At 46.5% G+C, this 17,424-nt stretch overlaps 1 protein-coding gene across 1 annotated transcript in view; it reads right to left on the minus strand.

Moving 5' to 3' along the window:
- The window catches only part of grk3 (G protein-coupled receptor kinase 3), a 110,202-nt gene that overhangs the window by 1,158 nt on the left and 91,620 nt on the right, over positions 1–17,424 (minus strand). The window contains exons 15-20 of the mRNA XM_063209825.1: positions 16,278–16,378; positions 12,776–12,842; positions 10,499–10,594; positions 9,598–9,760; positions 4,778–4,914; positions 875–988 (exon numbers count right to left, since the gene is read on the minus strand). Coding sequence (XP_063065895.1) covers positions 875–988; positions 4,778–4,914; positions 9,598–9,760; positions 10,499–10,594; positions 12,776–12,842; positions 16,278–16,378 — 678 coding nt within the window. The remainder of the gene's footprint in view (positions 1–874; positions 989–4,777; positions 4,915–9,597; positions 9,761–10,498; positions 10,595–12,775; positions 12,843–16,277; positions 16,379–17,424) is intronic.

The following is a 17,424-nucleotide window of genomic DNA, read 5'->3' on the forward strand; positions in this document are numbered from 1 at the left end:
TCCCGCCGCACTGCTCCGTCGGGGCGCCAAATGACAATTGTGCTGTGTCATAGTGACAATGGGAGTTCGAGTTTCCCAGGTGGGCTTTCACTTCACTTCATATTTGTATTTGACCGGATTACACAGCACACTCGATGCCATAAACAAAAACTGTGATAAATGAAAGAAAAATGTCCGCACGCTTAAATCCTCTTTTATGGCTTTCAGGCCGACCAGAACGGAGCCGGTGTCGGTGCTCGCACCAGTTACGTTCGGCACTGAAGTGTTTGTCTGCGAACCGCCAGTGTTCATACCGGGCTCTGAATTTTTCCGCACGTGACTGTTACCCGGATGAACCTGCTGACGACCACGCTGTCGTCTCGGTTCGCAGAGAAAAACCTAGTATTTTGCGGTTCGCATTGCGAACCAATTTTCCGGTTCGCGAACGCAAATATCTGTGGCGTGAACACGACGGCTGGTTCGTGATTAGGTGCGGGAACGGGCTCCAGCACGGTTCTCAGTCGGCCTGAATGCGCTATTTGTGCTCTTTTACTGTTCTTTCAGTACTGACTGAGCCCTGATTGTGGCCAGAGTAGATATTGCAACTATGCTGCTCATGGAAACTGAGCTGCCTGTTGCCAAACTTGATCTTTTCATAAATATTTACTGAGTAATAAACTTATATTTACAAATAAAACCAAAATATAGTAACTTTTTGCAGCTAAAAATGTCTATTTCTTGAAATTCAAAATAGCAGGCCATGGAGAAGATACCCCCTTTTCTTGTATGAAAAGTGCAATTTTCCCAGTCATAATGAATACGGAAATAAAACACAAAAAAATATTGCACGCTGCACCTTTATGTGTGCACTGCAGACACTTGACTTGATATTTACCTCGCACTGCAGGACGAACTGCTTGCCTCCTTTGATCCTGAGCAGGATGCACTTCTTGTCCTTGATCTGAGTCTCCTCCACCGTCACGATCTGCTCCATCGTCAGCAGGTTTTGCTGCAGGACAGGACAAGAGGACGAGAAAGACACAGAAACGCAGTCAGACACTGTACTGTACTGTACTGTACTGATTAAGAAGGACAACACAGTGTGTGTGTGTGTGTGTGTGGGTGTGTGTGTGTGTGTGTGTGTGTGTGTGCGCGCATGTGTGCGTGCGTGTGTGTGTGCGTGTGTTCCATGGTCAGCAGATTTTGTGTTGGAAGGGAAAGTAAGCTACAGCATGACAGATGACAGAGAAATTGAACCTGTGTGTGTGTGTGTGTGTGTGTGTGTGTGTGTGTGTGTGTGTGTGTGTGTGTGTGTGTGTGTGTGTGTGTGTGTGTGTGTGTGTGTGTGTGTGTGTGTGTGTGTGTGTGTGTCACTGTCTGACTTGCGATCAACAGAATTACAGTAGTTGTGCCAGGAACAGGGAAGAACCGATACAGTATGAGATGCAATTGTGTGTGTGTGTGTGTGTGTGTGTGCGTGTGCGATCTGCTTGTCGAATAAAATCCTAATGTGCAGAAAAAAGTAGAAGAGTAGATTTGTAGAGGCATGAGTGAGCTCAGCCTACATCAGGGGTGGAACTTTTTTTCCCCCACCAGTCGCTGTGGCAGGTAGATTTTGAATTCTACAAGTCACTAGCTACTTTTACCACTAAAAGTGACTGGTGGGTTGAAAAATTTACCCGTCAGCCCTGAAATTTACCCGTCCTTGCCGGGTGGACGGGTGCTTATTTCCAACCCTGGCCTACATGCAGTCCAAATGCCCAGTATGTGGTGTGGATGTCAGTGGGGTTGTTGGGGGTGGGGATGTGATGAACAGCACACGCCACATACAATACGTAAGAAGGTTAATTTCATAATATCGAGCTGAAACAATATTTGTGTCATTTGGTTGTACTGCCAAAAGGTAGGTTACGCTAAGCGCAATACATTCCCCTCCACTCGAGCCATTGCGAGCAAAGAGCAGTCTTGCTACCCAACATTCATGCAGAACACCACTGTGTGTTTCTCTTCTCACACTGCTGAAAGGAGGGAAGATTGTGAATTGTTTAGCACAATTATTTGTTTGTAAAAGAAATAATCGTCTCAAAAAATCGTGATATCAGTATTGATGACTGAAAAAAAAATCGTGATATTGATTTTTCTCATAATTGAGCAGCCCAACTTCAAATGCTGCATCGGCACACGAGGCACTTGAGCTGCAAGTGAAGCGTTCCAACTACAGTACGCACTGCAGGACTGATAGAGGTGGTTTTGCTTTGCTGTGCGTCCTTCAGTGTGTACCACACGCTGTGCCCACCTGTTAGGTCTCCTAGCCCACTGCGCACCACAGCAGGACGCTGGTCCTTGCCTGAGGTGATGAGGAGGAGGATGGGGGAGTGGGGGTGAAGGGGGTTTCTCAAAGGCAGCTATAGCACACAATGCCCACTAGAGGGGAGTAGAGTGCACTAATGCTACCAGGGCTTGACATTGGCACCTGCCAACTGGCCAAACATGGGTAAAACACTGGCTAGTAATAATTTCAGTCTTCATGGTGAAGAAAATACTGAAAACAAAATTGTGGCCCGCAGAATGGCTGAATGGCTAGTGACCCGGGAAAGCCACTAGCCACTCAGGCTGGTGAACAACAAAGTTAATGTTACGGCCTGTACGGTACCGCACACCCTGGGAGACTACTATAATACAGGGACAGTACGCTCCCGGGGTCTACAGCATGATTGCTATTATACTTTTGTGTGGTTTTTTTTTCTGGAACGAGGAGGTTCAAATGTCAAGGAGCCACAGGTGATAATCTCACAAACTCCAGAGAGAGAGAGAGAGAGAGAGAGAGAGACAGGCAGAAAGACAGTCAGACAGACACAGCCCTGATAGTAGAAGAATTTTTTTTTTTTGAGTCTGAACCCATTTAAAAAAATAAAAAATGAAACCCTCATCACTATTGTGCTCTTGCAAACAAACTATGTGAAGCCTGAAATCAGACAACTATGCCTGAATACTACCCGCTCTGCATATAGACAGACACAGACAGACACAGACAGACAGATAGACAGACAATGACTGAGTCTGGCAGAGGGAGAGGGTCTGGCAGGACATGGACAAACACAGCAGCGCTACTCTGTGGAGGGACTAGGGGTGCATTTCTGGAAAGCGTAGTTGTTAGCTGTTAGGAACTTGGGTAGTTGCCAATGGGAAATGGCATTGCAACCAACAAAGTAGCTACCATAGTTAGCAACTACGCTTTCCAGAAATGCACCCCAGGACTCTAAATCAACACCAACCAACCTGCCAAAACAAACGCTGGTGAAATATCACTTTGGCTGGTAGAAAAGACCAACTTACTAGCCACGTTGACCCATTAGTCGGTGTGAGTAAGTCTGGCTAGTAAGATTGACGTCTACTGGCCATTTTGGCTGGTGATGAAAGAAGTTAATTTAGAGCTCTGGGGTGCATTTCTCAAAGGTGTAGTTGTTAGTAGTTAGCAACTTGGGTAGATGCCAATGGGAAATTGCATTGCAATCAACAAAGTAGCTACCGTAGTTAGCAACTACGCTTTCGAGAAATGCTCCCCTAGGCGGGACGTAGGGGCACACACACAGCAGATCTCCAGGGCCTCTGCTCATGTCAACTCACCGGCTTGGACGGAAACACAGAGAGCCAACAATTCTGTGGAGTACACACAGAAAGGCCAGACAGACAGACAGACAGACAGACAGACAGACAGAGACACACGTGCACGCACGCACAAGGACATACACACGCACACACACACAGACATACCACACGGACACACACACACATGCAGGATAGGGCAGACAGGACATGCAAAATCATAAAGACACATGTAAAACAATGTTGATTCATACACACAAACAAATGCCAGACAGACACAAACACACAGACACACGCACACAGAGACGCCTCTTTCTTCCCAATTCTCTCTGTGAAAACGTCTAGTTTCATGTGAGCCATTACACACATGTATAGACGGATGGACTGACGTACAAACAGACAAACAATTAAACAAATAAACAAACAGGCAGACAAAAACACACATGTGCCGAGTGAGATATAGACGGATATCAGGTTCTTTGTGAGAAGTCTGCACACTTTAAATCCTTTTTGTTATCTTTTATTATTTCATGGCTGGATTACGTTTCGACTTCAACAGTCTTCAATCTGTTGAAGACTGTTGAAGTCGAAACGTAATCCAGCCACCCTTATCCAAGTGAGCGTGTACCCTGTGAAGAAGATACAGGATAGCATCCTCCACTCCGCAGTTCTCTTGGTAGGCGAACTGCAGAGGATCCAGTGCGTGGGGTACCTGGGGTTTGAGAAAGTTGCGCAGCAGCACTCGTTCAAAAGTTTTCATTAGGTGTGAGGTGAGGGCAACGGGTCTACGGGTTTTTTTAGGAACAGGTATCAGGCATGAAGTTTTCCACAAGATAGGGACCTTGCCTTCTTGTAGACTCCTATTAAAAAGGTGATGAAGAGGCTCAGCTAATTCCTCATGTCTTTAGCAGTCTCGCACAGATGCCATCAGGACCGGCCGCCTTGGACCTAAGTCTTTTCAGTGCCCCTCTAACTTGATCAGTGGTGATTGCCGGCTGTGGGTGTGCCTGGTTGAGGTTAGGGTGGAATGAGGGAGGGCAAGTTGTTTCAAGTCGCAGAAGTGAGGAGCAGGGAAGGGGGGCTATGATGATGTCCTCGATTGTAAGTCATTTTGGTTCAAAGCGTCTGCCAAATGTAATGTAATACATTGTAATGTTGTGTAATGTAGTGTAATGAAGTGTAATGTTCTTACCCGGGACTCCCCCTCTCCTCTCCACTCCAGGCGGTTGGGGAAGAGGTAGAAGTAGCGCCGCTGCCACTGGGTCAGGAAGGGGTTGCCCAGCTTCAGCATGTAGCCGTGCATGATGCAGTCCTTGCCCAGCGCATAGTCTACACACACACACACCAAACACACACACACACACACACACACACACACACACACACACACACACACACACACACACACACACACACACACACACACACACACACACACACACACACACACACACACACACACACACACACACACACACACACACACACACACACACACGTGCACACACAAGCTTGCACGCACACACACACAGACAGGCACACACAGACAGGCACACACAGACAGGCACACAAGCAGACATAAACACGCAATTTAATGAAGTAAATCAATTTGTATGGCACGTTTCAGACAAAGAGGGCAGTTCAGTAAGAACAGCACGGACACATAAACACCAACTCTCTCTCTCACGCACACACAGCAAATTCATTTGTATAGCCCATTTTAGACAAAGAGGGCAGTGCAATGTGTTTGGAATGGCATGCGCACATACAGTAGGGCTGTGTGATATATCCAATTTATTATCGTGATATCAATGGTGCCGTCAAACAATATCAAATTGTATAATATTGAGTTGAAACAATAAATCATTTGATCATCAGTCATTTGTCTATACTACTACAAGGTAGAGCACAATACATTCCCCTCGCCTGCATTACCCAACACTCATGCAGAACACCACTGTGTGTTTCTCTTTGGCTCTCCACTCACACTGCTGAAGGGAGGGAAGATTGTGACTTGTTTAGCACAATTATTTGTCTTTAGAAGAAATTGTCTAAAAAAAATAAATGTGTGATATCAATGTTGGCTTAAATAATCGTGATATTGATTTTTCTCATAATCGAGCAGCCCTAACATACAGGCACGCAAATACAGACATATTTCCCCTCTGGGGATAGAGTGCACGTCCGCTACAGTAACAGAGAAAATCATTCATTCATTTAGTTACAGAAAAACAGGACGACAAACATTATGAGGTCCAAAAATATCTGTGCTGTGGTATTGAGATAACTTCAGAGATAACATTAGCCTGGTGAACCAGCGCCACCCGCTGGACGCCAAAATGTTTTGTCTACGGGTGGGTCTGGCCTCGCATAATGATTCAATGAAGCCAGAATGCCAGGAATCTGGCAAGCCAATTACAACGCAAAGATGTGTTTTGAATCAAAGCGTTCAGGGTTTTGAGGGAAGGTTGTTCTCATCAACAATCTTCGGATGTATTATGCATCGAGGCCAGACTAAATTAGACATCCACATTTAGTCTGGTTTATCAGGCTAAGATAACATGTCAAACCACAGATATAGAGCTCGAAAGTCCCGCCCCTTAGTTCCGCGTTTCACGGGACCTAAGCTGACCATCTAACAACATGGTAGAGAGTAAATATCTTCTGATCTCAGTCATGATATGCGCTGGGCTACAAATATGCTGTTTAAGAGGCTAGATAAAGATTATTCATGCAGAAGTATCAATGTTTTGTTCCGAGGCCGTCGGCATGAAAAATGTGAAGAAACACAACTTTCTAAAAAGTTTGGGGGTTCGTACGAAAAATTAAGCAAAAATATCAGAAACAACATACACTGTGTGCAGAATTATTAGGCAAACAAGTGTTTTGACAATATCGTCCATTTTATGCATTTTGTCCGACACCACCCTTTATGGACATGAACACCTATTGGATTTAAGCATTCCAGGTCATGCATATTGGTATAATAAGAGACGGTGTGATCGAAGGAGCCCAATACCCTATATCAGGGCAAAATTAGTGTGCATAATTATTAGGCAACTTTGTTTTCCTCTCGGAAAATGAGCAACAAAAGAGATCTAACAAACTCTGTAAAGACTATAAACAATTTTGAAGTCTTCTAGAAGGGTGTGACTGTCTTGAAATATTGGTCACATCGATCTAATGCACCGTTACAAGCCATCAGTGTCACATGACATGTGCCCACAAAGTAACTGCCAGATTGAGAAGAATTGAAGATGAAACTACCATAAAACTATTACCCTGCAGTGCTGTTATATTCCAGAACTGAAACCTACATCCAGTGTCCACAAGAACATTGTATTCAGCACTCAGAGACATGGCCAAGGTAAAACAGGTTGAAACCTGAAGACCACTCAACAAGAAACTTAAGTCAAAACTGGGTCAAGAAATGTCTTTAGACAGTTTTTTCAATGGTTTTATGAACTAGTGAAAGTGACTGTTAATGGACCAGGTTGATGAGCCTATGGCTAGATCAGTGATGTGCACACTCAGATCAGTTCCCGAGTTCCACTCAAATACCAGCAGATTACTGCATAAATACCATTGTCTTTGTAAATGATGCGATTTTCTCCCTCTAAAAGATCCAGCCATGGGTTCATCCACCCTGTCTGTCAAGAGTCACTTTCCCAAGTCCATAATACCTTTGAAAACTCTGTCCCCAGGTATTTTTGACCCAGTCTTGACTTAATTAACTTGTTGAATGGTTGTCTGGTGTCATCCTATCTTACCTTGGCCATGTCTCTGAGCGCTCAATACCCTGTTCTTTTGGACACTCGGTGTTGGTTTCTGTTCTGGAATATGATAGGACTGCAGGGTAATATTTTTTTTGTAGCTTCACGTTAAATTCTTCTCAATCTTTGGCAGTGACATTTCTTAAGAGACTGATGACTTTGTAACGGTGCATCTGATAGTTCTGTGCCAACGTAACCAACATCTTGCTAATTTCAAGACAGCCACATCCCTCTAGAACACTTCAAAATTGTTTATAGACATTTCAGAGTTTGTTAGATCTGTTTTGTGGCCCATTTTCCCAGAAGAAAACAAATTTGCCTAATAATTATGCACACCTGATATAAGGTGTTGGGCACCTTCGACTACATCCCCATCTTATTATACAAATATGCATGACCTGGAATGCTTAAATCCAATAGGTTTTCATGTCCATATAGATTGCTGTTGGAAAATATGCATAAAAAAGACAATATGGTCAAAAAACACGTTTGCCTAATAATTCTGCACACAGTGTATATGGAGCTCGTGGCACAACTCGAAGGGGATCGAAATATCATTTTAATACCGCCATTGGATTACATGCTACGATTTTCGGCTAAAAACGCTGTTGAGGTCCCATGAAATCGGGGGAAGTGACGTCACTTTCGAGCTCTATAGTGTGTGTGTGCATGCGTGCGTGTGCAAGCGTGTGTGTGTGTGATACCATGCTCTGCTGCTTGTTCTGAACATGTTAAAGTGGCACTGTGCATATTTTTGAGAGGCAGAAGTGTGTGTGTCTGTGTCTGTGTACCCGTGTGTGTGTGTGTGTGTGTGTGTGTGTGTGTGTGTGTGTGTGTGTGTGTGTGTGTGTGTGTGTGTGTGTGTGTGTGTGTATGTTTAGTGTGTGGATGTGTATGTGAGTATGTTTAGTGTGTGTGTGTGTGTGTGTGTGTGTGTATGTTTAGTGTGTGTGTGTGCGTATGTGAATGCCATACGCTCCTCGTGTCCCTGTGTGTGTGTATGTTTAGTGTGTGTGTGTGTGTGTGTGTGTGTGTGTGTGTGTGTGTGTGTGTTGTGAATGGCGTACCCTCCTCGTGTCCCTGTGTGTGTGTATGTTTGCTGTGTGTGTGTGTGCGTGTGCGTGTGTGTGTGTGTGTGTGTTGTGAATGCCGTACCCTCCTCGTGTCCCTGTGTGTGTATGGGTGTGTATGTTTAGTGTGTGTGTGTGTGCGCCCGTTTGTGTGCGTGTGTTGTGAGTGCCGTACCCTCCCGTGTGTGTGTGTGTGTGTGTGTGTGTGTGTGTATGTGTGTGTGCGCCTGTGTGTGTGTGTGTGTGTGTGTGTGTGTGGGTGCGTGCGTGCGTGCGTCTGTGTATAATGTGAATGGCGTACCCTCCTCGTGTGTGTGTGTGTGTGTGTGTGTGTGTGTGTGTGTGTGTCTGTATATAATGTGAATGGCGTACCCTCCTCGTGTGTGTGTGTGTGTGTGTGTGTGTGTGTGTATATAATGTGAATGGCGTACCCTCCTCGTGTGTGTGTGTGGGTGCGTGCGTGCGTCTGTGTATAATGTGAATGGCGTACCCTCCTCGTGTGTGTGTGTGTGTGTGTGTGTGTGTGTGCGTCTGTGTATAATGTGAATGGCGTACCCTCCTCGTGTGTGTGTGTTTGTGTGTGTGTGTGTCTGTATATAATGTGAATGGCGTACCCTCCTCGTGTGTGTGTGTGTGTGTGTGTGTGTATATAATGTGAATGGCGTACCCTCCTCGTGTGTGTGTGTGTGNGTGTATATAATGTGAATGGCGTACCCTCCTCGTGTGTGTGTGTTTGTGTGTGCGTGCGTCTGTGTATAATGTGAATGGCGTACCCTCCTCGTGTGTGTGTGTTTGTGTGTGCGTGCGTCTGTGTATAATGTGAATGGCGTACCCTCCTCGTGTGTGTGTGTTTGTGTGTGTGTGCGTCTGTGTATAATGTGAATGGCGTACCCTCCTCGTGTGTGTGTGTGTGTGTGTGTTTGTGTGTGCGTGCGTCTGTATATAATGTGAATGGCGTACCCTCCTCGTGTGTGTGTGTGTGTGTGTGTGTGTGTGTGTGTGCGTGCGTCTGTGTATAATGTGAATGGCGTACCCTCCTCGTGTGTGTGTGTGTGTGTGTGTGTGTGTGCGTGCGTCTGTGTATAATGTGAATGGCGTACCCTCCTCGTGTGTGTGTGTGTGTGTGTGCCTGTGTTTGTGTGCGTCTGTATATAATGTGAATGGCGTACCCTCCTCGTGTCCCTGCTGCTTGTTCTTGGCGCGCTTGCGTGTCTCGATCTTGTCGGTGTCGCTGTTGACAGCCTCGTACACCGTCTCTGCCACCTCCTGCTGCCAACGCTCCGAGATGACCAGCGGGAAGTTCTTATACAGCTCCTGGTCACTATCCAACAACTGGCACCCGGCAGAGGGGGAGAGAGGGATGAGAGGAAGAGGGAGAGAGAGAGAGAGAGGGAGGAGGAGGAGAGGGGGTAGGGAGAGGGGGAGAGTGTGCAAGAGAGGAAGAGGTGGAGAGAGAGAGAGCAAAAAAGAGAGAGAGAGAGAGAGTGCAAGAGAGGGAGAGCGAGAAAGAGGGCATGAGCGAGCGAGAGAGAGAGGAAAAAGAAAGAGAGAGAGTGAGCGCGCGCAAGAGCGAGAGAGTGAGGAAGAGAGAGAAAGTGTGCGAGGGGGAGACAGGGGAAGAAAAAGGAGATGGCATAGTGACATGTATAGAAATTGAGAGAAAGAGAGAGAGATGAGGAGACAGAGAGGGAAAGAGGGAGGGAGGGAGAGGAGAGCAGGGAGAGGGGAGCGAGAGAAGAGGAGAAGGCAGGGAGAGGAGGATCGAGAGGAGAAGAAAAGAGAGAATAAGTATGCAACATTTACTTGTATTGCTTTTTATTTCCCATTAGCAAAGTGTTTTCAATGACAGTGCAGGTAATGGTGGTCAGCAGTCAGACACACATGCACCTTCTCACGCACACGCACACACAAAGACACGCACGCGCGCACACGCACGCACACACAAAAACACAAAAAAACACAAGACACACACACACACACACACACACACACACACACACACACACACACACACACACACACACACACACACACACACACACACAGGAGTGTGTGTAGGGCAGGCCGTACCTTGATGCCCTTGGTGTCCTCCTCATCAAAGGAGCCGATATCGAAGGCATCGGCCGCGTTGACCTCTCCTCTTGGGGGAATCAGAGGAGGATAATACTGCAGAGAGGAGGAGGAGGAGGAGCAGAAGGAGAAAGAAGAGAGGAAGAACAGAAGGAGGAGGAGGGATGGGGAGGAGAAGGAGGAGGAAGAACAGAAGGAGGAGGAGGAGGAAGAGAGGATGAGGTGGAGAGGAGGACAGAGGAGCAGAAGGAGTAGGAGTAGTGATGGGAAGGAGGAGGGGAGGAGGGGAGGAGGAGAGAAAGAAGAGAGGAAGTGGTGGAGAGGAAGACAGAGGTGATGAGGAGGAGAGGAGCAGGAGGATGGTTATGAGGAGGAGGACGAGGAGGAGGAGGAGAAAGAAGAGAGGAAGAGTGGAAGTATATGGAGAGGAGAGGAGGAGAGAAGAAGAGAGGAAGAGTGGAAGTATATGGAGAGGAGAGGAGGAGGAGAAAGAAGCAAAGAGGACAGAGGTGATGAGGAGAGGAGTGGAAGGATGATTATGAGAGTGAGGAAGAGGAGGACAAATAGAGAAGAGGACGAAGAAGAAGAGATGGACAGAGGAAGGAAGACAGAAAAGAAAAGGAGGAGAGGGAGAAAGAGGAGAAGCGAGGGATGAACAAATACAATTGATCAAAAACAAATATTCTCTCGGTGCGAAAAAAAGGGTGTTGGATGTGCTGCCAAGAAGACTATACTACAGCCATGGATATACCCAGACACACATCCAGGGTTCACGTTAGCCGGCTGTGGCCGGACATTGGCCGTTTGCATGCATGAATGGCCGGCAAAATAAAATGTGGCCGGACAAAAATGTCCGACAAAAATGACAGCAATTACTCAGTAAATAATATTAGCTCATTTTAAATAGGCCTACTTAAAGTTACAAGACACCAGTAGGCCTAATATGAAACTGAACAAAGCTGAAAATATTTGTGAATAGCCTATGTAAATGAACTTGTCATGAACAGCACGCAATATTGCTTGCGCTCTCGTCCCTCCCCACCATCGTTGTCCCCAATCACGTTATGCTTGACTCACGCTGGCTGCTGTGCTGTCGAGGAACGATTCTGTTTCTTTGTAGGCTATTTTTACCATTATATCAGTGAACAAAACAAAGGGCATTGCATTTGCAAAACCTTCATGCCCAGTTGCGAAGTCAAGTCTAACGGTTTGGGACTCAATGACATGCGCAGCATCGCAGTATCGAATCACTTTTACCTCTGCTGAAAAATGGTGGTGGATCTCCAAGTAGGCTACAGAGGGTCAAGTTAAACATTCCAGAGAACGATGGACTTGCGAGAAGTCCCAGTGAAAGTGCATGCATGGCTTTATTATTTTCATCACCGACCAAAACGAGTAGCCCATATAGAACGTCAATTCCATTACTTTCGAGAGTGCAAAAAGAAACACAACGCAATACAGTTCAAATGTCAGTAGCGTCGATACCATTAGGCTACTGCACTATTACAGGCATCGCCTCGTCACCCAATTTGAGTAGGGAAATCCTCTTCGGGTTTGCTGATAAAACACACTGTTTGAGTTGATAATTTAGGGATCTTTAGGGAGCTCTCGAGTGTGTGAAAGAAAGCGTGCGTTTACTCCCCGGCCCGTGCGCATAAGCAGGGCTCTAAATTAACACCAGCCAACTGGCGAAATGTTAGTGAAATTTAAGTTTTGCTGACAGAAAAGACCAATCTACTACACTTTGACTCATTAGGGAGTGTGTTTTTGGCTATTTGAGGGAAGGTCCGTTAGATATTTCAAATGTCCGGTATTCTGCAATACAGCCGGCCACGGCCAGTGAGAATTCTAGCGTGAACACTGCACACATCTTAGATAAGTTTTGATGGTCTCTTTTCATTATGTAGCATGTTTGAAAGGTACAACTGCAAAGATTAATAAGGCAAAGGAAACCACTGTAAACACTTGGACAAGCGTAGCTGCTGCCCTTAAAGACCTTCTATGAAGACTTTGTCTCCTTGAGTTTGCTGCCAGCAAAAATTAAGTGTGTATTGTATTGTATTCTTATGCTGTACTCTATCTACGAGGCACCTTTTTGATATCTCTTAAAATATATAATAAAAAGATAATCACAAAAAAACCAACAAAAAAACAATTAGATGGGCACACACACAGAGACACACAGACACACCTCTGATTGTGCTGTAGAGTAGATGCTTGTGGAAGCAACCAGGCCTGTATGTGATTTGTTTTTCTGTGTATATGTAGTAAGCTCACCTTCTGCAGGTACACTTGCTGCCAGTCGATGTCTTTGAAGAACAGGTGCTCCTTCACCTCCGAGGCCCTGTGTGTGTGATGGATAGACAAAGAGAGAAGAAAGGGATGAGTGTCGTTCTGTGTATTTGATGGATTGACAGTGAAGTGTAATTCCAATTGTGGCCACCAGGGGTCAGCGTGTGTGAAGAAGCATCACACTGCATTCGCAGGCCTTTGTGTGTGTGTGTGTGTGTGTGTGTGTGTGTGTGTGTGTGTGTGTGTGTGTGTGTGTGTGTGTGTGTGTGTGTGTGTGTGTGTGTGTGTGTGTGTCTGAAGTCATTCTCCCTTTGCAGGCCCATCTCCATGTCCTGCTGTCTCCACATCTAATGCTAAACATCCCCATTCACTCTCCCAACCCTAATATTCTAGTATTCTCAATATGGATTCTCGTCTCTTGGAGTAACATGAATCCTATTCAGTCATAAACACTGTCTGCCTCTCGTAGAAATCCTCACACAGACGCACACCCACTCTCTTGCTCACACATACATGTGCACACAAGTCAGACACACACACACAGTCACAGACACACGCAGCGTGCACACAGTGACACACACACACAAACACAGACAGGCAAATGAATGCCTGACCACCCTCTGCACCTGTGTGTCTGTGTGTGTGTCTGTGTGTGTGTGTGTCTGTGTGTCTGTGTGTCTGTGTGTGTGTGTGTGTGTGTCTGTGCCTGTGCCTGTGTGTCTGTGTCTGTGTGTGTGTGTGTCTGTGCCTGTGCCTGTGTGTCTGTGCGTGTGTGTGTGTGTGTGTGCGTGTGCCTGTGTGTCTGTGCGTGTGCCTGTGTGTCTGTGCGTGTGCCTGTGTGTCTGTGCGTGTGCCTGTCTGTCTGTGCGTGTGCCTGTGTGTCTGTGCGTGTGCCTGTGTGTCTGTGTTTGTGTGTGCCTCTGTTTGTGTGTGCCTCTGTTTGTGTGTGCCTCTGTTTGTGTGTGCCTCTGTTTGTGTGTGCCTCTGTTTGTGTGTGCCTCTGTTTGTGTGTGCCTCTGTTTGTGTGTGTCTCTGTTTGTGTGTGTCTCTGTTTGTGTGTGTCTCTGTGTCTGTTTGTGAGTGTCTCTGTTTGTGTGTGTCTCTGTTTGTGTGTGTCTCTGTTTGTGTGTGTCTGTGTGTGTGTGTGTGTGTGTCTGCGTGTGTGTCTGCGTGTGTGTCTGCGTGTGTGTCTGCGTGTGTGTCTGCGTGTGTGTCTGCGTGTGTGTCTGCGTGTGTGTCTGCGTGTGTGTCTGCGTGTGTGTCTGTGTGTGTCTGTGTGTGTGTGCATGTGAACGCGACTACGTGAGACAAAGAGAAAAAGGCAAGCTGTGGGAGGAAATGCACTACTAAGAATAAGACAGATGGAGAGAGAGAGAGAGAGAGAGAGAGAGAGAGAGAGAGAGAGAGAGAGAGAGAGAGAGAGAGAGAGAGAGAGAGAGAGAGAGAGAGAGAGAGAGAGAGAGAGAGAGAGAGAGAGAGAATAAGTGTGTGAGAGAGAGAGAGACAAACGGACAGACCAAGAAAGGAAACCAGAGTCAGAAGCAGGATGGCAGTAGTGGTTGGCTGGCGGAGATGTTTGATATTGTGGTGTGTGTGTGTGTGTGTGTGTGTGTGTGTGTGTGTGTGTGTGTGTGTGTGTGTGTGTGTGTGTGTGTGTGTGTGTGTGTGTGTGTGTGTGTGTGTGTGTGTGTGTGTGTGTGTGTGTGTGTGTGTGTGATGATGGTGTCTGGGGGGGCTTCCCTTGGGGCCCTCAGCCAGACTGGCCTGGTTGCTATGCAGAACATAAAACCCCCTTAACCTGAACCGAACTGCCTCACTGTGTCTGTCTCTTGCCATCTCTGTCTCTTGCTGTCTCTCGGTTTCTCTGTGTGTCTGTGTCTCTCTGTTTCTTTCTGTGTCTCTCTGTTTCTTTCTGTGTCTCTCTCTGTCTGTCTGTCTGTCTTTCTCAGTGTCTGTCTGTCTGTCTTTCTCAGTGTCGGCCTCTCTCTCTCTCTATCTCTCTTTCTCAGTGTCTGTCTGTCTTTCTCAGTGTCTGTCTGTCTTTCTCAGTGTCTGTCTGTCTTTCTCAGTGTCTGTGTCTTTATTAGTGTCGGTCTCTCTCTCTCTCTCTCTCTCTCTCTCTCTCAGTGTCTGTCTATCTCATTGTCTGACTTTCTGCTTCTCTGCCTGTCAGTGTCTGTGGCCCCGTGTCTGTCTCTGTCTGTCTGTCTGTCTGTCTCTCTCTCTGACACACACACACTGGTAGCAAGTCATCTATTGTGTTTTCCTGTTGCCGCCGCAATGAGATGTTGTGCTAAGGGAGGTCATGTGACTCAGAGCGACCTACAAGCCACATGTGACAAAGCAACACATTGTGGACACAGGGCACGGTACAGAGCGCCAGAGAGGAAAGTGTGTGTGTGTGTGTGTGTGTGTGTGTGTGTGTGTGTGTGTGTGTGTGTGTGTGTGTGTGTGTGTGTGTGTGTGTGTGTGTGTGTGTGTGTGTGTGTGTGTGTGTGTGTGTGTGTGTGTGTGTGTGTGTGGCAAAGACTGTCAATGGAAAGTGTGTGAGAGAGTGTGAAGTGTCTGTCTGTCTGTCCATGTTTGCTTGAGTTTTCTCATGCGCATGTGTGTGTGTGTGTGTGTGTGTGTGTGTGTGTGTGTGTGTGTGTGTGTGTGTGTGTGTGTGTGTGTGTGTGTGTGTGTGAGAGAGAGAGAGAGACAAAGACTGTCAATGGAAAGTGTTCAAAAGATGGGCTCAAAGAAAAAAAGTGGGCGTGAGAACATCAAAGTATGTACAGTAAATGTGCACATTGTGACGGGCAGCTTTGACTGTACAGTATGTGTGAGTGCAGTATGAGTGTGTAGCCTATAGTAACTATGTGTAGACGCGAATGGAGTGCTAGTTAGTAGGTGTAAAAGACAGGTAAAAACAGGTGCAGATACATAGTAGGCATGATGGTCGGACAGTACGTATGGCAGAGGTACCATGCCCACTGTCTTACCAAGTGGAAGGTAAAGACACAGACAGGGGTGCAAGGTAGGCCCTACAGTGCAGTGTGATGTTATACCAGGCGTCACCAACGTGGTGCCCGCAAACTTCTGAGGTGCCCACCAAGGATGTTAATAGATAGTGAGGACTACAAGACTTAAGTCAGAGTTAATGCTTTTCTTTATCTAAATATGATATCATTTCTTCATAACCTATAAGCAAACTATCATTCAATCATAGTGTGACTTGAGAAAGATGTCAAGATATCGGTAGAGGATTTTGAATTAACAAGTAGCCCTCGGGTAGCCCTCAGTAGTACTCGGTTAGCCCTCAGACCCAAAAAGGCTGGGGACCCCTGTGTTATGCTGTGCTGGCCCTTTACCTTGTGTTAGGTAAGGATGGGCAGATAAGAATGGAGTGAAAGATAAAAAGGTGTATAATATACATGGTGCGGTGCGGTGAGGTGCGGTGCGGTGCGGTGCGGTGCGGTGCGGTGCGGTGCGGTTAGGTGCTCACCCTCTGCCTTGGCAGCCCAGCCTCTTGGCCACGTCCCTCTGAAGCAGACCGTCCAGCAGAGACTTCAGCTCCACTGAGAACGAGTCGGGCAGCTCCACATTCTGTAGCAGAGAGAGAGGAGGGAGGGAGGGAGAGGAGGAAGAGGGAAGGGAGGGAAAGAGGGAGAGAGGGAGAGAGAGAGGGGGGGCAGAGAGAGAGAAGAGAAGAGAAGAGGAGAGAAGAGAAGAGGAGAGGAGAGGAGAAGAGAAGAGAAGAGAAGAGAAGAGAAGAGAAGAGAAGAGAAGAGAAGAAAAGAGGAGAGAAGGAGGAATATGAATAAGAGGAGAGGGTAAAAGGGTAAAAAAGGGAATGGGAGGGAGAGAGAGCGAGAGAGAAGAGGATGAATGACAAATTGACCAAAAGTCACTTCACAAAACAGATCGCAATTGTCGGCCACTCGTACGTATTGGCACCCATATCTCACACACACAGAGGGCCTGGAGAGAAAATGTAATAAATCGTTACACAGACAAAGGCTCTTAGCAAGGACTACATGGGCAGATTCCAATATGCAGACTACCGCCCTCGGCCTGTGCTTCTGGCTTGTTCTCCGCCTCCGTGGAGAAAACAATAAAGTTTCCAAGCTGTCAGCCTAGCCACAATCAACTTTTGGGGGACTGTTCTTTATTCATCACCCTGTTTGTAAATGAGAAAATGACAACAGAATTGAGCTTTTATTGAAAGATATCGAAATACAATTCAGTTGTCGGTGAGGTCTTCACAAGGCCACAAGGAGGCAAGTGAGCAAGGGAGGATGGGAGTCCACCCCATGTTGGAGAGAGCATTTCCCCAGGGCACGGGCAGCTTTCTCTCTCTGTGTCTTTCTTCTAGCAATTTATTCACAGATACCAGAGTGTACATTGAGCCTTATTCTTCCATGCCATAATGTTAATGCCCCATATGGCTGAATTTGCATTAAAAAACATTTGAATAAGAATATTTCCAACAAGTGTGTGGATTAACTACAGTCTATAAGCATGCCTACAATCATTATGGAATGTGTGTGCGTGTGAATGTGTGTGTGAGCATGTGTGTGTGTGAGCGTGTGTGTGAGTGTGTGTGTGAGTGTGTGTGTGTGTGTGTCAGGGATTTTAAGTACTAAAGCCCC

The sequence above is a fragment of the Engraulis encrasicolus genome, chromosome 11 (genome assembly GCF_034702125.1).
Source record: "Engraulis encrasicolus isolate BLACKSEA-1 chromosome 11, IST_EnEncr_1.0, whole genome shotgun sequence".
NCBI classification, from domain to species: domain Eukaryota; kingdom Metazoa; phylum Chordata; class Actinopteri; order Clupeiformes; family Engraulidae; genus Engraulis; species Engraulis encrasicolus.